Source organism: Labrus bergylta, chromosome 8, assembly GCF_963930695.1.
Source record: "Labrus bergylta chromosome 8, fLabBer1.1, whole genome shotgun sequence".
In the NCBI taxonomy this organism is placed as follows: Eukaryota; Metazoa; Chordata; class Actinopteri; order Labriformes; family Labridae; genus Labrus; species Labrus bergylta.
Genome location: NC_089202.1, coordinates 4,473,653 through 4,499,592, shown reverse-complemented (window position 1 = coordinate 4,499,592; position 25,940 = coordinate 4,473,653). Strand labels below are relative to the sequence as shown.

Below are 25,940 nucleotides of genomic sequence, written 5' to 3'. Positions count from 1 at the left end.
CATAGACTTATGTTGATCCAAGTCTACTCATTACAGTCTGCATGAGTTGCTTTGATAGACTCTTTTCTCTTCCTCAGTCTCCAACATCTCCTGAAGATGACGTAATGTACTCAACAGTGACCATCAAACCCAGAATCCCAGATGCTCCACAACACATGAACAACAACAGAGCCATGAGGGACTCCGCGTAAGTTCACTGTTAAGTTCATGTTTTTAGTCTTTGGTCATTGTTTTTATACAGATGTATAACCAAGTAGCAGAACCTTTGACCTTTAATGAGAATTATGACACATTTCTGTTATTAGACACAATATCACAGCAAAGGAGTTCTTGAGAGCAAAATACCTCCTACCATAAACTACCCAACAGTGTCTTGGTTTGGACATCTTTACTTTCTCTCTGTTAAATCATTTGATAACTTGATTTAATTAGAAAACTCTTTTTTTCAAATTGAATGATTTTAATTCTGCCAAATATGCAGGACAAATGAGAAACTAACTAAATTAAAAATCAAACTTCGGTATGACCTTATCAGACTTCAGTCAGAGTGACATCTTCAAATAAAACAAACAGGTGATATTGTTTTCTCCTCAGGTCCAGAGCGGGAGAATATGAGGATGCTGTGATCTACGCCACAGTGGCTAAATCCCGCTGAGTCTGACTGACACCTTCTCCACCTGAGTCAAAATCAAAACCAGCGAGTCGTCATTCATGTAATGTAGCAGCATGAGAAGATCAAAGCTCAGTCTATGAGGGGCTTATCAGTGAGGTTTAAGATCCTAGTCTTAAAACCACTTTCATAAATTTTCAACATTTTCAACAGTATCAGTGACAGTATTTATTGTATTAAGTTATATTATTATGTTATTTCAAGTTGTGTATTTGTATGTTCTTACTACTCTATTCTCTATTCTTAAAAACTTTAAATATGGATGATTAAAAGATATGCTTTTATATAATACAGTATTTGTTCTCATGTTGTGTACCTCAGTATAATTGTTTTTCCATTTTTGTAGTTTGTAGAGTTAAATGTTTTATTAAGTCTTTACTCAAATACAATACTCAATGACATAATTCACAGTTTACAGTATTTATTTCATCACAATTGCTATAAATGTACATACATGGATTTTTTTTCAAAGGGGGAACAGGTAGTGAATTTTCTGGGGTTTAAAGAAGATAAGTTAAATGATGAGAGTTAGTTGGGTTCACATCTCTTTACATCATCCTTTATTCAGAAGAGGTGCAGGTGCAGATTCAGATTCAGTGATGTTTGCATTCTGCATTAACAGACGAATATTGTATTTTTGATAACATTTCTTGACAGGCTCGCTGTAGTGTATCATTTGTGTATGCTCACACTCTGAGTTTCTTTCAGTCACTAATGGTGTTCCACAAGGTTCAATCTTAGGCCCAGACAATTTTTCATTAATAAAATGATTCCATTATTATCTAGCGAACATTCACATGCTCACTTATATGCAGATGATACAATATAGTACTGTATTGCTAATTCTGCTCAGCTTGCCATGGAGAACCTGCAACATTCCTTTAATGTTCTCCAAGTTGCACTAAATGATATTTAATTGGTTTTAAATGTTCAGAAAACTAAATGCATATGGTTTTCTGAGCATAAATATATTGGTATATTGATAGATGACAGACTAACATTCAAACTTCACATTGATAATCTTACTGTCAAACTACGACAAAAGATTGGTTACCTAGAAATAAATCAAATTTCTTTATGTTCTGTCGGAAAATAATAATTGGAGCAGTTTTTCTCTCAGTTTTGGATTATGGTGATGTGGTCTATAGGCATCACCACTGCATTCTACGTGATAAAGTTGGTTGGCCCTCCCTCACTGAAAGACGCAATAACAACTGGCACATTTTCTTTAACAATAAAGTACTTACTGGAAAGCTTCCATCATATATCATCTCATTGTTACATCTGAACCCTGGTCCATTTTTAACTCGCTCGAGTGAGAGGTTGGTTCTCCAGGTTTCTTATGCCAGGACTGACCTGGGGAAAACTGCTTTTAGTGTTAGTGCTGCAAACTCCTGGAATATTTCACAACAGGACCTGAATTTGAGCACTTTAATCCCTTATGGACACTTTAGAAATATTATTTTTAACCGTCCAATACCTGACTGTAACTGTTTTATTTGATTTTAATTTCTGACTTATCATTGTAGTAATTTCAAGCTTTTAAATTATTTTAGTGTATATATTTTATTGTTCTTATTGCTCTTTTATTGATTTTATTTTCTGTAGTAGCTTTATCTTATTTCTCGTTTTTTATCATTTATGTATGTTTTCTCGGCATCATTGTAAATGAGGGTCGCCCTCAATGATCTCTCCGAGAACTTACAGTAATAGGTTGATGATGATGATGACAACAGGTTGCCTATGTGCATTAATCTTTATCCTGTATAATGTGTGTCAATAAAGCGTAATTTCTAGTGCGCACATATTCTCGATTGTTCTTAAAATGTTTCCTTTTTCTGTCTGAATGCCTTTTCTTACATAATAAGTTTAATGTCCAAAAGCAAACAGTGTTACTGAAGTGTAAAAACGAAACTATTGCCAGATGCCACTGTCATCTTAACTGTACAAACAATAAAAAAAAATAAAAAAATAAAAACTGGGCAAGGCTGAAATACAGTATGTTAGTGTTTTACGTTTAAAATGACAATATTACATTTTTGTATTCAACACAGCACTTCAGACATCAACCTGATGTTTGGTAATCATTAGACATCAAGTTATTTCTCGGTGATTACGTCAGTTTTTAAGACTCGTGGTGTACGATCTGTGGTTCATGAAGACATCCGTAACATGGCTCAAATAAACATGTTCACATTGACAAATATTTACAAGACAACAAAAGAAAGTGGATTTCAGTATTATTGAAATCAAGTTTCATCCTCACCTGTTATTACTTTCATAAAGTCTGATTGTAAATGAATAGTTAGTTTTAACAAAAAAAATAAGACATTTAAAACGACATTTATGTTTAAAAGTCTTGATTTGTGCATCAATTTTACAAAATGATGCTAACCAGGGAAAGTTGAATACGTCAGCTTTACTCATAATTACTGAAATTTAAAATCTTTGTTCATGTTTGTTCTTTGTGTGTGTGTGTATGTTTGTGTGTATGTGTGCGTGTGTGTGTGTGTCTGTGTCTTAGTGATGCACAATGTGCAGCTCTTTGTACTTCAAGATGAAACATCTTTACTTTGTAGAAATTGAAGGTGCAGTCTGCACTTACTTACACTGATCAGGCTCACTGTGCTGCAAGAAGCCCATTCATTATAGTGTATACATCTTTTCAATTACCTGGAGAGTGCTTAAAATGAATCTTACTTTTACAAGTCTTAAATCTGGTCAGCACGTTAGTAAAAAAAAACTTGACTTTTGGTTACTTAGCAGCAGCTGAAAAAGGAAACTGGCAGCTTTAATCCAGTTTAGTATTTCTAATGCAATTTCATTTTCACCCTTTTGTCATTGTACTTTTTCTGAAAAACAAAAAAGGGCAACCAAAATAGCTCCTTCCTAATGAGTATCACATTTCCTACTACACTTCTCCTAAAGAGCTCTGTCTGTCTGACACAGGACATTAAGAAATGTTGGCAGATTCATGAAGGGGTTAAATCCTCATCGCAGGTTTAGGATAAGAAGGGGAATCTCATGAACCGTGACATAAGGGGAACCTCACATCCCTTGATCCTTCTGTTATACAGTCCCCATGGACATTGTTAAGGTTCTTTCAGTATTGTCATCCAAGAATAGAATAAAAGGAAAGGTGAGAGCAGGAATCTCATGTTCGGGCCATTTTGTGAAGTCCTGGTGAGTTGTGATAATTCTGGAAGAGAGAGAGGAGAGCAGACTGTGTGGTTAAATACATCTGTCGCCCATATAAAATATAAGGTTACTAAACCCTTATATGTCATTACGATGTGCAGATGCCCCCTTTCCCAAGTAGACAGCGCTAACCGCTGTGTAGCATCAACAGTAGAAAGTGCTACATAAAGTCAGCATCTTCACGTCCTGCCTAATCGTCCTGCAGGCGTGAGGTACACAGCCACAAGCAGACAGAGCTTTTCTTTAACATATGCTGAGAGCCTGAGGGAGAAACTTCTGTCGAGTTATAAATGTCTTCATAAATCTCCAGTTGTTGTTTTTTTTAATATCAGAACATAAACAAACTCAGTGATGGTGAGCCCAGCCCAGTGAGGACGGTGGCTTACGCAGTGTGGCCAGCTACAGGAACCTTCCCCAGAGGACGTTGATTGCTTGATTCAATAGTTCTGATCCCACATACACACCACTGACCTACCCAAGTAGTAGACATTTACACTGAACACAAACATCTGGATTATTCCCCCCCAGAATTGAACTCTTTTGAGCTTCACAACTCTTCTCTACTGAGGAGCATTCAAGTTTCGACTCCAACTCGAAGGGACAACTTCTTTTGTTGTTGTTTATTTTTATGAAAATCTATGTTTTATGGTTTGTATACATGTTTATTGATGCTGAAAAGTGGCATTAAAAATTGTCAACTGTTCAAACCAACACCCTCCGAGAGTCAATTAAGTTGTATCCTCCTGTAGGACCTAGATTCATGTTAGTACCTCATCTATCTAACCATCGGTAGTATAAAAGTTTACACAAATATTTTATATTTTGTGAGGACAAACCAGCCTGTCCTCAGTGAGAATTCTTTAAACATAACAGTATCAACAATAAACTAGATAGTATTAGAGGAACGTGATTTCTGCTTTACAGCTCATGGACAAAACCACTGAAAGTGATTAACGAGTTCATACAATCAAAAAAGCGGATATAATAAAACAATCCCCTCTCTCACCCTCATGGCCGTAGATATCCAGGGCAGAAATCTGGACACCCGAGTGTAGACCCCAGGTTTCTTTGCCATGGCACAGCCCGTTCCCCAGCTGACCACGCCCAGCAGACGATACCGATTAGTTTTAGACAGGCAGTCATCTGCCACAAACGGACCGCCGCTGTCTCCCTGAAACCATCGACATACTTTATAAGTCAGGCAAAAATACATACATAGTATACTTAAATACATTCATATCAGTGATGTGCGGGAATACGATTATAAAAAGAAGTAAAACCTGAACAAATAAACACACAAACACAGTCACAATCTTACCTGGCAGGCATCAATGCCTCCTTTGTCATAACCTGCACAAAACATGCTGGTGGTGATCTGGTTGTCATAGTAATCAGGAGCGTTACAGACATTGTCACTGATGATCGGGACATTTGCTTCCTGCAGAACATCTGCTTGATGACCTTAAGTAAGAAATATCTCAGTCATTAACAGTTAAAAACCATATATGAAAGTGAATTTATCTTTCTACTGAGTCCTGAACTTTTAAAAATGTCAGACTCATTAACTCAGAGTGAGAAAATTAAATACAGCAAACTAATGCAGAAAAGCAAAATAAGGATGGAGAGGCAACATTTTCAAGCAAAACATTTTTTTATTAAAAAAAAAAAAAAAAAAAAAAAAGGCTTATATCTGACAATATCTAATTTCACTTCAAGTGGTCAAATGTCAACTCACCGTAGTATCCGACATTACCCCAGCCTGTAACAGTTCCCATCTGTCCGTCTATCAGTCTCTGACCATACGCTGGCAGGCAAACAGGCTGGATGTGTTCTGGGGTCCACACACAAAGGTATTAAACATATGAGCATTATAAAATCTAAAAAACACTTAAACACAATCATCTAAACTTTTGTCACAGTATTGAAAACAAACAAAAACATCGAGACATTTGAAGTATTGAAATATATGAAGTCCCGGATCAGTTAAACAAAACAATAATTAAGCATGAGAAGTCATACTGTTTATAATAAAGGATCTGTCCATGTCCTCACATTCAGTCATGGAACATTTATTACTGGAGAAATTAGTTCAGGGAGGGTTGAGAGACTCTGGAACCAACATGTACAGTAGAGACGTGTATGACATGTTCAAACATAACACCTCCTGTCTGAGTCCAGGCTGAATGAATGACATAAAGGTTCAAGCTTTACACTTGGGCTACACAATTAAATTAATTACAATCAAAGCTGTCATATTTCCAAGTGTAAAATGTAAATGCACAGCTGGATTTTTTCAATAACTGTAAACTTTTATGATTTTAATTAGTAACTGTAGTGATGATGAAATAGCCTGGCCTTTAAATCTTTTTTTCTATTTACTGTGTTTTCCTAAACCCCAACAAATACCACATTGACGTTTTGATGTTTTAAGTGTAAACAATACCAGCAATACACACATTCTGTTTAACCATCACTTAGTGATCATCACAGTCACAATGTCTTTAATTGCAATATCTCTTTTTTATAAGCCTTACATTTGCACTTGTGTACTGAACAGGGTGTAACGGGGAACAGGAATTTGTTTGATTTTAAACCAATAGTGGACTTTGTGCTGTTGCTGTAATTATGAACACCAGACACCAGATGGCAGACATGAACTACTGAACCATTTCTAACTTTTCTTCTGCTTCATAGTAGGTCATGATATTTTCTAACAATAATGACTCAACAGTATGATGAAGCCTTTCAAAGCCTCCTTGTGTAAACACTGCTTCAGACAATTTGTCCATACTGTTTCTTTATCCTGATCAGATCATGCAACAATACAATATATATCTGCACTGTGATATTTGCTGATAACCCATTAAGCATGTAGGCCTAGATTTATTTAGCTTCTTGACTATCACAATTGTATAAATAGATTGCTCCGTTAAACACTCTTAAAAAAAGCAAAATGATTTTGAAAATCAATTTCTCATCAATCTTTTCACAAGCTTCCTCAGATTCCAGTAACATTACAAAGGAAGCAAAAGATTTGCTCTAAAAGTATCTTACCTCAGTGTTTAGGATTGATAAATAGTTATGTTGAATAAAGGAACTTTGGGAAACAGGCAACCTCCAGATAGTAAATAACCAAACGACTGACTCTTGTTGAGTCTTTCTTTGTCATCCCTCCTATTCGTCTCTGTTGATTGTTATTATGTATTCCTATCCTTGTGTGTTGATGAGTGTGTTTCTCAGGTCAACAATTATGTCTATAAGTTGTTATGAAACCTACCGTTAAAGGTGAGGGGCTGGGTAAGGGCCAGAACAGCGATGTCTCTACTGTTATCATCAATATTAGGGTCTACAAAGGGCAGGTAGCTGCTGTGGTACACGATGGTCTTCACCTCCACCAGGTTACCGTTCCCTGGTTTATTATAGATGGAGCCCAGCAGCACACGCCAGCGGTTAACGAAGCGATGCCGCCTGACACAGAGGAGTGACAGAGGAAAACATTATAATGCCTGATAAGAGTATTATCATACAATGTACACAGATACACCTCCATTACTGTAACACAGACAGAACCATCACTTCTAGACTGATGGAAAATTAGACATCAACACGGAAACAAATTCATGTTTGCAAAACTGAGCATAAGAGTTAGTTGTTCAGATTATTTCTCATTGTGTGTTAATAATATAGACTCTATATAAGAGGTGACGCAGTCTTTATGTTTCAAAAGCAAGATCAATACAAAGTGAACAAATCCAGCATTCTTTCTAATGGCCAGCAGGGGGCGAGTTCAAATGTCAAATGTATTGACAGACAAGTTTAAAAAGCATGCTTCTCAAACAGCTGATTTACCTCCTCAGTTAACCTGACTGTGAGGAAAGAGAGTCTTTTTAATAATGCTGCCTCCATAAAACCTTCAAAAGTAACCAAGACCAACAGAGAGTTACGTTTTTTTTTCATCTGTCACATCTGTCATCAGCTTGGCGATGAAGCAATTTATAGAATGCAGACTGAAAAGCCTTTTTGTTCATTTTTATTGTCATTATCCATCCGACTGATATGTTATATGAAACCAGAAGGAGACCTTTTTTTACAGAACAGGATCTTCAGAGAGATGAGAAGTACCGAGTGTTGAAAATTGAACACAAGCTGTAAGTCCTTTGTTTCGGCTCTATCATTTTCTTCATGATTTATTGTCTATTTTGCATTTATAAGTCATTTCATGCAGAATGGTATTCTTTGTATCCTATGGTCACTACATCACCGACACATCCAACAATAAAAAGGTGTAGCATGAGTATCCACCCACCTGCCTAATGTAGTCACTTTAGGCTCCAAAAGACAAGTTGAGGACAAGGAAATATAACATGGGGTGAGGCGGTGATTGACTACATCTACTTATATACAGTCTTTGGTCTCAACTGAAAGATACAATCAATTTTTAACAGTGTCTTTAGTTTTTTTTCTCTCCCAGATATGTGCCAAAATTAAGAATATCTTAAAATGACAACAATCACTTCAATTCAAATGTGATGTCAGTATGGTTTCAGGATGGATCACTTACTCTGGGAAGCAGTGAGCTGCAGACACAATCCATCGGTCTGAGATGATGGATCCTCCACACTGATGGACCCCATCGTATTGCAGGCTCACCTGCCACGGCCAGCTGCCCTGCCTTGCATCCACACCATTAACTATGCGGTCTGCTGCAAAACTACGCCTGCCGCAGTCTGCAGAGAATGTTAATGTCTGGATTAACTCAATGTGATGCAAGAATGAGAACAGTTAAGTCAAATGAAATAATGGCAGATTTAGAAGAAAAAGAACGTAATGAACAGTGACAGGCCCATGTTGATAAACGTATGTGTTAGAAAAGTTTGTCTGAGTCTGAGATTGGAGGGGGGTCTGGGTTATCGGAGAATAAAGTGTGTCAGTGTGTCAGACAGAACAAGAGCAGATCTGAGATCACATCTTACCTTGGCACAGGAGTGTGAGAACCTCCCTGCTCTCACAGTCACTGAAAAAAAGACACACAGAGTTATATCACACCAACGAACAAAGAGAGGACATCCAAACTGTAAAGTTCTCTCCTTGTAAACCGAGGAGGCAGGACGAGGAACAGTGAGGATAGTGAGACTGTTGTTAGACAGTTGAAGGATCAAACAGGCAAGTGTTTATTACCATGGAAACAATGAGTCTTTGATTTTCTTGCCATAGCTGAGCTCTTTCTCTCTGACGCAGAAGAACTCCCCTCCGTCTCCACTGGCCTCAGGCACCAACGTGAGGGAGTAATTCACCACACTAAAACAAACGCATTGTGTTGTATAAAATTTTGCTTCATGAAGACAGTGAGGTGTAATTGTGAAAATGCTCTCACCTGACAAAGCCCATTTCTTCACAGCTGATGCTAGCTAGAAGCTCGTCTGCTGAGGAGGAGCACACCTGACGCCACCTCCTCTGGGCGGAGTCAAAGACTCTGAGGCGTTGGTCAGGAGAATTTACCTGAACTTTAGGGGATAATAAAGGTTTGTTTTCAAACAAGCTTAATGCAAAAACAAAGTCCTGCTTACAAGTATCCTACATGTATTTCTTCCCCCATTGTAACTGAAATGATCAACAAAGAATTCTTTGTGACACCAGGATCTGGGCTTATTGTGGATCTGCAACTAATTAAAAAGTCCTTCTTTGTTTGTCTCAGACAGCAGTGGAAATATATCATTCAGGTTCAGGTAGTTTAAACATCTTTACAATGGTCTCAATGATCAATGATTATGGCTATGAAAGCTAACAAAGTAGATTTCTGAGCTGTAGTGAAAATAAAATATGTACACTAAAATTACCAAGTCAAGTTACTGTGGCTTGAATGAATGAACATTTATAAATATTCTATATTTTGAAAACATTTGTATGTATGACTGCCTGCAAATCTTTAAAGGAAGAATGTGCAACTTTTTGATAGTAGTTATCACCATTAAGAGCAGGCCGCAGACAAAATTGTCTTTTGCACAAGCTGCAAATGCCTGTGGTCTGCATTGTTGTGTTAGCAGGCTAATGTTAGCGCACTTTGGTTAACTTATAGTTTCACATTGTACATAAATTGACACAGAATGACCATGATCTAAACACATTTACGGGACATTCAAATAAGCAGTGAGTATGTTATTCTTCTTTTCTCAAGTCCTTGACTAAAATAGCTTTCTAAGCAAGGCCGCCTTGTCCATGTTAAAATGATGTAAACACATCTCCGACAACTGTACAGATAGATGGCACTCTCACTTACTGTAGACAGTCATGACTCAGAGATACATTTACATAGGATGTACTTGATTTCTGCTATATTTATGTGTAAAACGTTGCACATTCTTCCTTTGATGCTGGGTTACATGTGACTGCAGGAAGTGATGAGAGTATTGTAATCCAGGGGATCAGAGCGCACTCTGCTGGATTAAGTGATGTGTTTGTTTTTTATGTTCAGTTAAACAAGTTTTCACATGAGAACAGAGTCAAAAATCATTTGAAAACATTCACATGCTTACCATCATACAGTCCTGTGTCTTCCTCCATTGTGCAATATGTCACTACAAACGGGTAGAAAAACAAACAAAAGTCAATAAAACAAATTAGAGAATGAACAGCCAACACACTTTTTAAAACCCTGCTACATCGTCTTGTTTACTCTTAAAGGGACAATTACTTACAAAATAGGTATAATGCTTTATTAAGGAAACTCCAAACCAGTAATTGAGACTATACATCAAAAGGAACATGTTTCCAGGGGTTATAAATCAATGGCCAGTAGGATCACGTATCAGAGATTATACACAAGCTGCATCCTTATTATTCATCTCTATGTGTGTGTGAAAGCATGTGGTCTGACCTATGGCCCAGACGGCTGCTCCAATGGCTCCCAGGGTCATCAGGACCACACACACCCCAATGACACGACAGGGGGTTAACACACAGGTCAGAGAGATTCCCCTGCTCCCTGTAGATGCAGACACACACACACACACACAGACACACGGTCAAGTGCACATATATGTGACTGCAGCACTCAAGCCTTCAACAGTAAATAATATTCTATCACACAGGTGGCTGAAGAGAGGGCAAAGGCTAAATATTATTGAGTTTATATGTCTAGATTTTATTCGATATTTGGATGCTAGTGTTTAATTTGGGCTTTTTTTAGGGGGGGGGGGGTCTTAAGCCATCCAATAACAAACATCAGCAAACTGGCTGCTGTCAGCTCTCTGTCCTGATGTGAAGGGGCATGCAGCACTTTCCTGGCACAGATAGAAAAGTACAAATGACACTGATGAGATCAATAGTCTAAAGTCTACCATTTCTCCACAAAGCAAGAACAAACTTTTAAACGAAGATACGGTGCCATGTCTGTGCAGCGTGCATGTATATAAGTGTGTGTGCCCCTGCATGTGAGTGTTATTCTCAGTGTGTGTCCCACTCTGCTCCGAGCAGAGTTTTGTCAACTCGACCTACAGCTAAGAGTTTAAACACACTGTAGCAAAAGAAGTTGAAGAAAGCACTGCCAGTGTGATTATTCAAATGTATAAATCCATCCAACTGTGCCAGTTTCAGAGTCTTATTGCTGTGCATGCTGACTCACAGTCATGAGGGAACTTGTGAAGTCCCAATTCTCCCATTTTTCTTCTTTTCATCTCAAGGTTTTCTTTTTATGCTGTTAAAAACTAACTTCAAGGAAAGTAGGAGAACAAACAAAAATGCAAATATTATTAAACACTCAAAAATCTTCTGTTCATGTAATCAGCCTGAAATGCCCTTTTCACTGAACTGCTTATTATACAACCCTGTTTCCTAAAAAGTTGGGATGTTGTGTGAAAGGAAAGCAAAAACAGAATGTGATGATTTGCAAAAGATTAAGACCCCATATTTAATTGGAACAACATGTCATATGTTCACACTAAGAAATGTTGTTGTGTTTTGGAAAATGATATGCTCATTTTAATTCCAATGCCAGCAACAGGTTTAAAAAAAGTTGGAAAAAGGTCATGTTTACCACTCTGTTGCATCACTTTGTCATTAGCATTTGGGATCTGAGGAGACCTACTTCTCCTCAGGTCCAAAATAATGTTTTACCATTCTTAAATGCTTTATGTAGAACTTTGTAGGACTGTTCAGCAGTTCGGGGTCTCCTTTGTCTTATTATACGCTTCTTAACGCTCCAAACATATTTAATGGGTGACAAATCAGGACTGCAGGAAGCCAGTTTTCACCTGACTCTTTCATCATGAATTAAGTGTCTTCAAAAACAAGTTGTCTATTTGGCAGCTTATATACCTTACTAACTGAGATGTTCCGTCAGGTGTTTTTTAAGATTTTTACAACTTTTTAAGTCTTTCGTTGCCACTATCCCAACTTTTTTGAAACATGTTGTTGGCATCAAATTCAAATTGGCCGTACAATTTTATAAAAACAATGAAATATCTCAGATTCACATTTGACACACTTTTTTGCAAATCTTCACATTCAGTTTTTATTTACATTTTAGACATTATCCCAACTATTTAGGAGATGGGGTTGTACTTCCCACCATCAACAAAGATTGAAAATCCATGGTCATAATCATCATCATTTTCATATATATCAACAGTGCAGACAAAAGGCTACACCTCTTAACTACAGGAAAGGGTGAGTCATTTTACTGTTGCTTTAAGTTTTATGACTCTACCCAAAAACAGCTGGCAACAATGTTGGTTCACAAAAGGAAAAAAAACCCTATTCCAGTTTTATTTACTATTTCATTTTTCTGGATCTACAAACCCCCTCTTGCATTTGTCACCTATAATTTATAAACTTTTAAAAAAATTCTGGGATGGAAGTAGGTTTGAGTTACACATTGTGGGATGTAAGTATAAGCAAGTGCATCAAACTAAGAATATTATCTTTGACTAATTGTTTAGTTGTCACAGCAGACAAATCACCAGCATCACTAAGGACATTAAAGAGCTCATATTCTGCCCTTTTTGGGGTTTGTATATTTAATCTATGTATCTACTTTTGTACGTTCACAATAGCTAAAGTCCGAAAGTCTGTTTTCATGTACTGCTCCTCCTTGCTCCCTCTACGCTCTGAGTCCGTCAGCTACGCTCTGCTGAGATCCCATGTGGGCCAAGTCTGCTCTGATTGGTCTGCCGATCCACTCTGTCGTTATTGGTCAGTTGCTCAGCACGCTTCTCGGAAATTTCTTTGAGCTGCTGGGCTTGCCACAACGAGCCAATGGATTTGATCTCACACTGACAATGACGTCAGACTGACAAATTGTTTTCGAGGGGGGCTAGAACCGAGCGTTACATGCAGCTAATGCTACAGCTAACAGAAGGAGGTAGGAGAAGCTGCGTTTTCGCGGATTTTTGCACATAGATGTGCCTAAACATGCACAGGACACTTGGAAAACACTCTAAAGGGCATATAAAACCAGAAAAAGCATAATATGGGACCTTTAATAATGGCTTCAGGTATTGTAGAAATCCATGACTGTATCACACTAAGCCCACATGCACTCAACAAAACAAAGCAGCTGTTTTAAATTCAAACAAAATTAACACACAGGCATTCAACCCCTTTCTGCATTAATAACACTCCTTATCTTCTGGAGGCCATGTCTACTAAGCCCCTCTAATGGCCCTGACACACATAAGGAGGGATCACTTCTTCCCAGTGTAAGAAGTAGACAAGTAATAATACAGGCATTTTAGCAGCACATTTGATTTGTCTTAGAGAGCCAAGCAGGTGTTATAAATAGTACTATGATGGCTGCACCAAATACAAGCCTTGTCAATACATCACATGCACAGTGGCAGCCATCATGATGTTATGAAATGTCAAACAAACTGGTATGCAGACAGATAGACTCCAGTAAATGTATTTTGTATTTAATTAAGCAATTGTGTGTTTTAATGTATTAATAATAATACTTTAGATGAAGGAAATAATTAGTTTTCAATGTTGAAATTGATAATGAAACCCAGAGTGGAGTACATTCATATTTGCCATTTAGAGCCTGATAATCTTTAAAAGCAGGGAGAATTAACTATAATTTAGAGGACTGTCTGTTCATTATATTGCATAAGACAATCAGGATTTGAAGTAATAGCTCATATCAATGTGCCAGGAAACAACTGAAGATACAGTAAGTATATGAGTATCCGATCGAGTCAGAGAGAAACACTACATGCCTCATTTCCTTCCTGCTTCTGTCTCTATCGCACGCTATCCTTGCTCCCTCACGATCTCTGTCTTTTTTTTAAATTTTCTGTGAAAACGTTTGAGGAAGAATAATGTACCCACACAGTCGATGAACTGTAACTTAAAGTTTACCAAATGTAAATGTTCATATTCTGAAGGCATTTATTATTCTTTCTTTGGACATATATGAGCCAATCTGACAGCTCTGAACTAAATTGTCTTAAAAATGTGTTCTTCTCTGTTTTGTTCACACCTCTCTTCCTCTATTTGTGCTTCACGTCTGTTACTCTTGTCCCTCTAATACTGGATCCTCTCCTCCAATCATCATGCCTAGAGAAAAATGTGCTATTTGTTCAAACATTTGAAATGTAATTGTTGACCAAAAGGTCAGTGAAGATTTGATTCATGTATGTATATCATACATACATTACCTGATACATCAGAGGGACATTCAGGCTCGTTCATCCAGATTGTATTTCCCAGAAAATACCCCAATGTTTCCTCCACACACTCCAGCACAAACACCACTAGTCTGGCCATCCTGCTCATTCCCAAATCTCCTTTCTTCTTTTTTTTTCTCCTGCTCACTTCCCCCAGCTATGTGTTCCTGATCACAGAGCAGGACAGAACAAACACTCTACGGTATTCATTTCTACCTGAGACCACGTTCTGTTGTGTATATGTGAGTCTGCATGCATGTGTCATGAGTCAGGGCTCTCCTGAACTCAGGGGCCTCACGTGCTGTGTCGGCTAAAATAGTCAAAGTCTGTGGGCAGTTGTGAGTGCACTTCATATTTTGTGCGGCTTGTATTTTCATAATACAAATACTGAAGAACCGTTGTGAAGGTCCATTAAGTTCATCGCACTGGTTGATGATAAACATATATTTAGTCATTTACCTAGCACCTACACAAAGTGTGTGTTTATTGAACCTTAAATGTTGACGAAAGTTAAATTCTGGATCAGTAACATTAAATCCATGCAGTTTTAATACCAATCATGTAAGACATACTATTTAAATTATGCTTTACTGGTCCATAACAATGGTGATAGTGTCAAGCTATTCAACAGCTGGATCTATACATATAATCGAATAATTAAAGTTTATCTAAACACTGTGCATTCCTGTTAATCATTTCAGAGCTTCAAGCAAGTTACAAACTAACTTATTCGCGCTCAATTTGGGCTTAAAAACCATACATTGGTAACAAATAAGAGTAGTAATATGTACCGCTGTTTCTGTACATCAGGTATATTGTTCAATACCACTCCTTTAGGGTTTAGCCACAGCGTGACTGCATCGTTTCTTTCAGTGTTTTTTTTTCACCACTGCTGTAAACAAGCCTGGCAAGAGAGGTCAGAATGATTCATCGCTTACAGTTAGTGACCAATCGACAGAGATTTAATGTACGCATCAAAGTTTTATTTTGGGTTATGTCCACCCTCATGGATGAGTAACATGACCACACAGAAGCAGCACGATGGAAAAGGTTCACTACGCCTTTGACTCATCCTCTAGGATATCCTCTCTCACACCGTAGTGTTAAACGGAAAAAGCATCTGCGTAGCAGACGAGATGTGAGGCTGGCCACATACTCCCAAAAGCCAAAATGGACAAGCTGATGACTGTTATCCATAGAACTACATTTATTGTGACTTATCATCTTTGACAAAAATCCTATGTCCTATAACAAAAAACTGATTTTTATCAGACGTGAAGCAGAAGTGTATTTTTTCCTGAGGCGAACTCCCTGGATCATTCTTGGCACGCATGCGTCAGAGTTATTCAGAATCCTGTTTTTGATCAAAAAATCTGACGTCATCAGTATTTTACAAGATTTTTTCAGAGCTTTTGATTGGACCACAAACTTCATCAGCCGTAAACCCTTGAATTGTTGTCATGGAGATGGAGCTGACAGCTCAGTGGTTGTTCTGAAATTCATATACATTGTTTAAGGTTTGATTTTGGTTTCATGTTTGATTTTGGTTTCATGTGGCTTTTTTATTCATTTCCTTGAAAAGAGTGGTTTGTCACAATAATCCAAACCTAATGTAAGCTGACTATTTGTGTATGGTCACAATCAACAGTATTATTTTTCATCCTCTTAGAGGCACTTTATGTTTCCTGTTGTTCATTTAAAACAAGAGTTCGCTTTTTCTCCTACAGCTGAAACAGGACAAGGAGTTTCAAAGGAGCTTCACCATCCTGTGCAGACTGAAGTGAACCCTGGTAACAGTGGGGTGAAGCAAAGACAACAGCGCAGGCACTGGGGGAAACCTCACACACACCTCACACACACACACACACACACACACACACACACACACACACACACACACACACACACACACACACACACACACATACACACAGATGAAGATGTAGCAGAAGCTATGAGTCATAATGGTAGCTGTAAAAGTAGAAAATAAACACAATCAAAGCGTGCAGTAAATATGAGCCCGATTAGACAAACACTCTGCTCTGCTGTATGATTGTGTGTGCAGATTTCTGCTTCTCCACTTGTTAATGTGTGCATGTCAGGATTAAGGTAAACTCAGTTTGTTTCTGAAAATAGATGATGCCCCACCTCGTCTACGCACACCGAGTCAGAGCATACGTGCCACTCCTTGGCTAGACCCTGTTTGTCCTGTAATTAGACACACCAAATAAACGGTCTGATTCACTGCATATGGGTGGACTCCTTCAGTCAGCCACAGAAACTGTAAAACCAAAGAACTAGCTCTGTTTTCAGACAGAAAGTAAGGAACTGCACATCGCTGACACAACTACCTAGATGGACTAGAGACAACCTACTTCTTTGTACTGACTGTTTTTCCCTGCAATGGGAGGTAGGTACTTCAACTATTATTTGGGATCTTATTATCGGGTAAAAACAGGATCAGTGTTAATAAATAGTTTCTACAAAGTTGTAGCACATGCAGAGTCAGAATCCCCTTTCTACACACCTTCATTCATTGCTTCCTCCCTCCTTCCTTAACATTAAAATTATGCACCAAAAAAACAGTACAAATAGAAGACACACTTGTGCTCATGGCAAAGTCTCACATTTTATACTGACAGGTGTGCTTTCTAGCCACAGTAAACATCTTATCTCTTCTTCTGTAAAACAGTATCATATAATTGGCAGTAAAATAATTAGGAGCCATAAATTGAATGATATTTTGCCAACACGACAACATTGCAAGTAAGCAAACGCAAAGTAACAGAGCACGTGTTTCCCTTTTTCAGTAATGCCATCACATTTCTATTTGGGTAAGGACTTAATCCAATCCAATGAAAAGAAGAAAATCACAACCTTTTAATCTTTTTTTAAGCGGACAAATAAACCAAGTGAATAGAGAGAAAGAGAGCCAGCTTTAAAGAAACCAGTTAATGTTTAACTTGTCAAGTGAACTGATATCTGGTCCCAAATATGACCTGCCAAGGGACTGCTGATGTTAGCTCTAAGCTAACTCTGGTACAAGGCATCAGATGGCAAAATTAAATAATATTGTACATGGTCCCTTTTTAAAATAAATGTAATTCATTAATACAGACAGACTGGTTGCATGAGCTGCAGTCCGACCAGCAAGAAGGTTTTTTTTGTGTTTGTGTGCATGCTTGCATGCGTGCGTAAATACGTTTGTGAATACATGTGTGTGCGTGTATATGTCGGTACGTGTGTGTGCATGCTTGTATGTTTGTGTGCTTTAAGCATGTGTGCGTGTGCTTTATGCATGCACTCACCCATCTTCCCCTCTGTCACCACCTTCTCAGCATACATTTGTATGCAGTGTGAAGCAGAGTGCAACAATAGATAATGATCTGTCTCCTTCCTTCCTTCCTTCCTTATGTCCTTCTCTCCTTGACTCCTCAGGGCAGATGGTCTAGACCCCCTTGGTAACCAAGTTTGCCTGAAATATAATGTTGAGGGTCTAAATTAATAAATAGACATCAGGTTGAAGTAAGAAAAATGATCAGAGTTACAGATTTATAACCAACTTCGACCTGTATTCTTTATAGGATATTAGTTTGTTGTTTAGCTTGTCAGGGACCATGTACAACATACGTAAATCTCAGTTAATGAGAGGAGATGCAGTGCACCAGATTAAGTTGATGATGAAATATCATATGCAGTCCCAGGGCAGAAAGGGGCAAATGCACAGGTTGCAAAAACAATTCCAATTGTATTGGAGTCAAGTCAATAAACAAATGACTCTACTTCTCTGTTGTTTAATAAACTCAGCAAATATTTTACTAAAGTGATTTTTATTTTATAAAACAGCATGATTATTTTTGTAAATGATGGTCCTATTCAGAGTAGATGATAAAGCAGGGTGAGCTTCACTAACTGTGATTGGCAAATTGCTAACAAGGTGACCTGTCAACCAGGATAAGGACTACACATGTGTTATCCATCCTCCCTTCCAAATATGGTCTGTTGTAGCCCCCAGAATTCATTGGGAAGTCCAAAAAGACAAATATGGGACTTCAAAACAGTAGTTCAAGAGCCAATAGGTAACAGAAATGTGGCTATAAAGTCTATCTTTTTGTAATAGTTTATTAAATGAATAAAAAGTGATAGATATCCCCAAAATTACATTTTAGTCAGATCATGTTTGTTTTAGATCAGTTGTATTTATTTAGGTGGGTTATTCACTTACACACATGAACACTAACACACACCTTAATATTTACAGTCTAAGGCACACACTCTGAATACCTTCAAATTGTAGGGCCCACCCCTCCAGAAAGCCAGATCTATACTAACAAGTTGTGCCCTTATTATTTCTGATGTGGAAAACTGACAAGGAAAATAAAAATCAATACTTTGTAAACTCACTGAGCTGCTTTTTCCAAATATTTGCAACTTAAATCATTGTTCACAAGCTCCTCATATTAAGACGAATACAACTGTTTAATATTAAACTGTTAAAAAAAGTTTAACCAGGTAGCCTACAGTATTGCAAATAACAGGACATGAAATCTCATGGCAGCTAACAGGCATTAGTTAAATTCAAGAATAACAGTAGAAGTTTTTATGTCATATTCGATTACTTTATGTCCCAATTTATAAGCAGAAGTATATGAAAATGCTTTAAAATTCATATTTTGCTTTTTTATATTAGCCTGAGCCCATTAGGGTAATTGGGACTGTGAAGGTCCTGGGACAAACATTGTAAAACAGGTCAACATACCAAAGTACATTAAAAAGTTTTGGGAAAGATAAACTGATATTTTGAAATAAAAAAAATAGGCTACTAGCTTTTACAACTGAATAATTCTGAGGGCATATGCTACTTTATTGTTTCCACAGCAAATTCATAGCCTAACTATTATCTGATAAAAGAAGCTAGTTTTCAGAGTTCACCTAACACTTGACTTTAGGCTACTAATATTAAAGTCGCCTTCCAGGGAAGTGACTCACCTGTCTTTTCTTGAAGCAGGTGGATTCTTGCCTTCGTCTTTATTGACAGTTATTACCTTTTCAAGCCTCCTTTTGAAAATTGTAAAAAGGTAAAATAGGCTACTTAAAGCCTCTACAGGCGACAGGCTGTTAAAACGCCACCACAGATAAATCCAAAGTTTGCGGTAAATCCTTTTTCTGCTCTCTTCACAGGTTACTGACCCCACAGAAAGAAGAGGAAAAAACGTAGCAAAGTTTTTTTAGTGACCGCTTACATCAACCGAAACCATCGGTGCCAGCTTTTAATGAAGCAGAGAGAAACATTTGGATGATTTGGAGTAATTTAGACAAATTTAGAAAAAGTTTCTCCGAAGTTTCAGTCGGTCTGTGTGGTCGTCCTGAGAGCGGTCAGCTAAGCACACAAGAGGGGCACGTGTGACGTCAGCATACGTCCCTGCGTGAGAGCCCTCAGGAGTCTGCAGACCTGCTCCAGGTGAACACACTGTCCCACAAGTGTAAATAATAAGAAACAAAACCAAGTTCACAGGGATTTTATAAGGATGTCAGTTATTGTCTACTTTTCAAGGTCACAGCAACTTTGATGCCTCTAAACGTTTCCTGCAAACACATTGTGTCTTCTGAGTTCCTTTTAGTGCCAGTCAACCACAGTCATTTCCACAGTTCCCTTTTAGAAGAGGAAATAAAAGGGTAGTTGAAAAATCTGACCTATAGCCTAACAGTTTGTTCCTTAAGAAGAAAAGCTTGCATTTGACCGATTGAACTAAAGAGTAGTTCAAGAGAGGTAGAGGAAGGAGAGGGAAAGTGGACAAGTTACTACAGGAGGAGAAGATGGTTGGAGGAGCTACAAAGATCATCTGGCTGCTGGTTTCACTCTGTCTAAAAGGTAAGAGCATCATGGTTTCATCAACATTTAGCTAAGTGAGGATCAGCTGACCAAACATCTGTCTGTGTCTGTGTCAACACTCTAACACCAGAGTGAATTGAAAGTCATTAGACCATGTAAAACTCAAACTCTAGCCTATGCAGTGTGGTAACAATATGTTTTGCATACAGTAGCCTATAGGCCTATATTTAAGTGTATTTACAAAAGTGACTTATTTTAAACTAAATCTATAAGAATATATTAATTATGAGAGAATGGTTCACAATTTGAATGTGACTCAGTAATTACACCGTAGTGACTTATCCTCTGGACTCCAGGTGTTCTTGCTGGTGATTGGTCAGTTCGTCTCCCCTCAAGTCCTATCTGCGCTGTGAGTGGTTCCTCAGTGGTTCTTCCTTGTTCCTATGACTACCCCCAAAGTTCCAATGAAACCACCTTTGCTCAGGTGATTCAACAAAGAGGGCTTTGTTAGCAGCCACAGGAAACTCTGTAGTGTGTTTTTAACCAGAAAATGTAATGTTCCCCCTCAGGCTGGAGGAGACGTTTTGTCTGAGATGTGGTGTCTCGAGGACAGCCGCTGTATCACACCTAGGTATCGTTTAAGCCGCACACAGAGCTCATATATGTTTGAGACAGACCTAGTATCTAATTGTCGGTCTGTATGTTTGTCTTAGCTATGTCTTCCACAGCGATGGCATCTTCCCTGATCCATCCTACCAGAGCAGAGTGGAGTATCTGGGACGACCAGGAACAAAGAACTGTTCTCTGAGGATTTCTGATCTGAGGCAGTCGGACAGCGGAGCTTACGTGTTTTACATCATCACAAGCCACCCGACACAGAAGATGCCGGAGCAGAGAGGTGTACATCTGCTGGTGGCAGGTGGGAATATATTATCTGATCAACTCTATCAACCTCATTGTGATAAACAGTTGTCCCTTTAACAAAGCATTATCATCACAATTATCAGTCATTCATTTAGACTTTTTTAATGATGATGGTAGACAAACCACAGTGTCCTGTTATGTGTCATTCCTTTATGTTGAGACAGTTTTTCACTCTTCCTGTTTCTCATTGAACCTGCCACTATCCTGACTGTCTGAAGATTCGTACTTGTTTGTGTTGCTGCAGTATGGATTGGAGAATAAAACAGAAAACTTGCAGTATCTGTACTTTCGAAACTCACATCGGTTTTATTTTTATTCAGTCAAAAAGTGTGAGTTTGAGCATCATTCTATTTCCGTTAAACCACTTCCTTTGTGCAGGGATGTGTTATTTACAGAACTGAAACTCACCACAAATGCACAAAGTGTAAACTCAGTAAGACATAATAATCAGTTAATAATGTAGATTTTTTTATGCAAGTCCGAGAAAATCTGTAACATGTCTTTACTTTGTTAAAATTAGGCGGTTTTAGAATGATTCAAAGTATTAGTGCAGACATAAAGCTAATTCTTTTCTGTGTGTGTTGGTGTGGGGAAGTGCAGTTGTCATTTTGCATCAAAGACTTCTCGTTGAGAAACTTCTGTCTTGAGTCATACTCGTGTTGTTTTCCTGTTGTCATGCCGTTGCCATGGCGTCTGTAAATGTCGACCTGTAACTTTGATTAATCAAACTATCAAAACTGTATGAACAGAAATGACACGACAGCTTCACAGCTAATTAAAAACAATACTAGTTTAAGATTAAACCAGCTAGATGGTCAAAAAACATCTTTGAATCATGATAAGGACGTTCACACTACGAGACCTTTTAGTGTTTTTGAAAGAAACTAAAAGGAAGGAGTTCAACTCATCCCTTCAAATGTCCACAATTTCTTCATGTTTCTTACTTTACACAACTATGAAAATGCATTACTCAAAATAAGGTTTTAAAGGCTGATAACAATATTTTCAGACCTAGTGTCTATAAATGAAATAATTAGAGTAATTAGAGTATTGAAAAAAAAATTCCAAATGCATTAAAGAGGAATTTATCTCTCAAATCTGAATTCGATCTTGTGATAGATTTGCAAAGACCTAAACTTTTGGGCACATCAAGGACGTATTGGATTCCAATAAAAAAACTTGATTTTGCAATACTTGAATCCACATGTGTATTTAAAGTTTATTTTTCTCTTATAACTCTTGATTTCTGCAGACTCCTTTAGCGCAGTCTCAGTGTCAGCAAGTCCATCCAGTGACATCACAGAAGGCAGGACCTTACGTCTGGCCTGCTCCAGCCCTGCAGCCACGCCACAGACTCATTTCAGATGGTACAAGAGCATGAGCAGCAGCCTGAAACACACCGACCAAGTGTGGAGCGTCAGCGACATCACATCTGAGGCCTCAGGCAGCTACTTCTGTCAGATACAGACTGGAGATGAAGTGCAAAACTCAACAATGCTGCACATTGATGTCCAGTGTGAGTAGAGTTTGATCCTGAACTGGTATTCATGTCAATATTTCACGTTTTGTGGACAAGAAAGACAAAAAGGATGGCTGGAAAGAAAAGAAGACAGATTGTCAGACTTAAGACAACCCAACAACAAAATTCAGGAAATTCAAAAGACAGGAAGAAAGTAAAAAAGACAGAAGAAAGAAAGACGGACAGAAAAAAGACACATAGACCAACTGATAAAGGAAGAAAAATAGACAGACAAAGATGAGACACAGTTAACAGAAAGAAAAAAAAGAAACAGAAACAGAGAAAACAAAAGAAGGAAGGAAAAATAACTCACCAAGCGATTGCTACACTTAACATTTAGAATTAGATTATTTCTTGAAAAATTCATCTTTGACTAAAGAAACTTCCCCATATGGTTTTTATAGTGTAGTAAATGTTTTCATAGAAGCATGTGTTACTGACCTTTGACCTCTGCCCTGTCTAGACTCTCCTCGAAACACGGCTGTATCAGGCTCACCCTCTTTTGACCTGAAAGATGACCATCCTGTGACTCTGACCTGCAGCAGTGATGCTAACCCACCTGTCCACACGTACACCTGGTACACGGGTGCAGCATGTCTCCCTACATCAGACAAAAGCTTTTATCAAGCCATACAGACAGGGAGAGCCCCGACGCTCAGCAGCACCAAGGAGCCAGGACTGCACTGCTGTGTTGCACATAACAAACATGGATCACAGACTTTCAGCGTGACACTCATGAGCTCCAGAGGTGCGTCAATAAAGAGTCTGCATGTTTGCTTCATAACCCTGCAAAAAAATAGTTGTAAGCCCCTTTCACACATGCACTGCAGTATGGATTTTTCACTCAGACTTCATCCTGCATTTTTTTCTGCCAGCGCCAAAGTAAGATTTCTGTAAGAAGTAAGGGGGAGCTGAGTAAGAATGCAGCATAAAAGTCAGTAATATTAACCGCTACTGAGTGAACCGGGTGATGATGTTCATATCATGTAACTGTCGTGAAACCGGTGTGATATGTGTGCACATAGAGAGGCTGCTTCATACTCTTTTCTGCTCACCAGTATCTTAATTTCCACTCTTTCCTTGATACTGTGACTAAATACCATAACAGTGATTAAAGGAAAACTGTCACAAAAGCTTATAACTCTGTGGCTTTGCCATTGAAAACATTACACCCCGTCACTTCAGCAGCATCTTACCTACATCATTTCTTGAAAGAGACAAAAAGTCAACTGTAAATGTCGGCTTCTTTTATCAGTTCAGTGAACGCTGATGAAGGCCTATAGTGCCGAAACACGTCCGTTGCTGTTGTTGTTGCTGCCTTACCCAGATAAAAGAAACCTGGGTCGTGCACCTTTTACTGTGTTTAACTGTCGAGAGTGCTCCTCGTTTGTTGTTTTTGTACATCATTTCTTGCCTCCTGGAACCCATCCCACCCCATTTCTTCTCCTTTCCAACATGGGAAATCTCCTTCAGTGAAAGACATGTGAATGAACAGCTCAGGAAGGTTTCAGGGGGCAGACTGAACTCAATTTTCTTGAAACTATCAGGAGTGCATGTGTGAAAAGGAGCTAACTTTTGGTCTGTAACTAAAACAGATAACTAGGTCGGCGTTGGTCCCAGGTCTAGATTGTCCCATGCACATTGTAGTTTAGATACTTCATGAGAGTGTCGTCTCATCTCATCTCTTTTCTGTCCACTAAAGCATTAACCCCATCAGAGTCTTCAGGAGGCAGATGGGTGATGATCGGAGTGACCATCGGAGTTCTGCTGGTTGTTATAGCCATAGTGGCCTTTCTCCTGAGCAGGTGAGTTTTTTGCTCATCTAACAACCAATAACAAAAACAGAATTTAAGCATTAAAGGAAAGGGACTGTAGCTGGATTGTTCAAAAAAATCAAATTGGTATAAAAATCACTGCTTCAGTAAACCTGGCATATGTAAAATGTGTGGTTAAGACATTATATGCACAACCTAACAAGAAGCGATACTGAAGGACCCCGATGCACCACTCAAAGTAGTATGTTTCACAGGTCGTTGATTGGACTGACATGGTTAGATTTGTCAATCATGTCTGATATCAAATGACTGTAAAAGTGGGAGATTTACAGTCAGATTTGTAAAATATTATCCTGAAACATTTAATCAGTTTATATTTTCTATTACGTGTCAAGAAAAATAAATCAAGACAGGAATAACTCGATAATGTGAATGAGGAATCATCTGTTTTTCCTTTCAGGAGGCGAAAGTCATCGAGAAACCAGTCATATGTCCTCACAGCGACTAATGCATCTTAAGGACTGAGCAAGACCAGGGCCTGTTGTGTGCAAACTTCAAACAGATGACAGACACACAAAAGACAAAAGACATTTTTTTTTTATTTCACTCCAATAACTCAAGAGAGGTATTAACTGTTTCTCAATACCCTCGATCTTGTGTGTTTGCCTTCATGCATTGTGTGCATTTAATGTGGAAACATCTTGAAACTAGAGCACGTTTCAGCCTGCTTGGACATTACTGAAATTATGTCTACAGAGACAAGAGACAGCTTTAAATCCTGTTGACAGTGGTGTTATTTCACACAGAGAACCTGAAGATCATGTGGCTGATTCTACTGCACATTCAGGAGAAAGAGCTGAATCACTGAAGTCCTGGGGGTCAGTCGGCTGAAAGAGGATGAACTCGGCAGACAGCTTGATTAGAAAATTGCTGGAAGTGAAGCAACTCTTATTATTATGATGTTCTATTTTTTTTTTTCAATTTATTTAAATACAATTGTGCTGTGGGAGAAGCTAAATGCTTCTGCAAGGAATACACCTAGCCATCTTCACGTTAAAATCTGAATTTATAGATGAGAAATTAGACCGTCTAAGCCCTTTTTATCCCCAAGCTGTAATAAAAAGGGCTGTGCTGAAGTTGTTTGAATTGAGACAGTGTCCAATGTGAAGTTAAATACACCCTTGAGAGTTTGTCACAAAAGACCACAAGAAGACATCCAGAGCTGTTTGTAAGCAAGGACACAAAGCAAGGACTGTATGAGCAATGTCCAGCCTGAAAGCCTGTTTGTGATGATGAGCATGATGATGATGATGATGGAAAATATGATCCTAATGATCCAATTAAAGGCTGTTGGAAGAGA

The 25,940-nt window shown here is 38.3% G+C and overlaps 3 protein-coding genes across 7 annotated transcripts in view; 2 read left to right on the top strand and 1 right to left on the bottom strand.

Annotated features, from left to right (window-relative positions):
- The window catches only part of LOC109984477 (B-cell receptor CD22), a 5,844-nt gene extending 3,371 nt beyond the window's left edge, over positions 1-2,473 (top strand). The window contains exons 9-10 of one of the 2 annotated variants that reach the window (XR_010666767.1): positions 78-187; positions 595-2,473. Coding sequence is in view for 1 of the 2 variants with exons in the window: in XM_065957940.1 (XP_065814012.1) it covers positions 78-94 (17 nt within the window). In the remaining variant the exon portion in view is untranslated. Of the gene's footprint in view, positions 1-77 lie in introns of both variants that reach the window. The other variant, XM_065957940.1, reaches the window with a different exon arrangement.
- On the bottom strand, positions 1,075-19,650 carry hpn (hepsin). Its single transcript, XM_029277578.2, has 13 exons — positions 19,519-19,650; positions 17,838-18,004; positions 10,743-10,850; positions 10,402-10,443; positions 9,243-9,372; positions 9,047-9,166; positions 8,842-8,882; positions 8,430-8,595; positions 7,146-7,336; positions 5,604-5,699; positions 5,187-5,329; positions 4,875-5,039; positions 1,075-3,869 (listed from the first exon to the last, which is right to left on the bottom strand). Exons 2-13 carry the CDS (start codon positions 17,872-17,874, stop codon positions 3,825-3,827), a joined length of 1,284 nt encoding a protein of 427 aa, XP_029133411.2. The 5' UTR covers positions 17,875-18,004; positions 19,519-19,650; the 3' UTR covers positions 1,075-3,824.
- Positions 16,727-25,940, top strand: LOC109984996 (sialic acid-binding Ig-like lectin 14). 4 transcript variants are annotated; one of them, XR_002278008.3, is made up of 10 exons: positions 16,733-16,939; positions 19,711-20,401; positions 20,719-20,846; positions 20,932-20,993; positions 21,076-21,281; positions 22,539-22,802; positions 23,269-23,553; positions 24,508-24,610; positions 25,041-25,205; positions 25,387-25,940. XR_002278008.3 is itself a non-coding variant. In XM_065957941.1 (9 exons), the coding sequence occupies exons 2-9, from the start codon at positions 20,347-20,349 to the stop codon at positions 25,096-25,098; spliced, it is 1,086 nt and encodes a 361-aa protein (XP_065814013.1). In that variant the 5' UTR covers positions 16,727-16,939; positions 19,711-20,346; the 3' UTR covers positions 25,099-25,940. The 4 variants fall into 4 exon arrangements, 3 of the variants coding, with proteins under 3 accessions (XP_065814013.1, XP_020490846.2, XP_065814014.1); XM_065957941.1 differs by having other exon boundaries at positions 16,727-16,939; positions 20,719-20,771; positions 25,041-25,940; XM_020635190.3 differs by having other exon boundaries at positions 25,041-25,940.

Coding starts and splice junctions, on each gene's coding strand:
- hpn (XM_029277578.2), bottom strand. CDS start 17,874: ATGTATGCTGAGAAGGTGGTGACAGAGGGGAAGATGG. Junction 9,167..9,242: donor GAAGAAATGGGCTTTGTCAG/GTGAGAGCATTT, acceptor CGTTTGTTTTAG/TGTGGTGAATTACTCCCTCA. Junction 5,700..7,145: donor CCAGCCCCTCACCTTTAACG/GTAGGTTTCATA, acceptor TGTGGACCCCAG/AACACATCCAGCCTGTTTGC.
- LOC109984996 (XM_020635190.3), top strand. CDS start 20,347: ATGGTTGGAGGAGCTACAAAGATCATCTGGCTGCTGGTTTCACTCTGT. Junction 20,402..20,718: donor GGTTTCACTCTGTCTAAAAG/GTAAGAGCATCA, acceptor TCTGGACTCCAG/GTGTTCTTGCTGGTGATTGG. Junction 24,611..25,040: donor GTGGCCTTTCTCCTGAGCAG/GTGAGTTTTTTG, acceptor TTTTCCTTTCAG/GAGGCGAAAGTCATCGAGAA.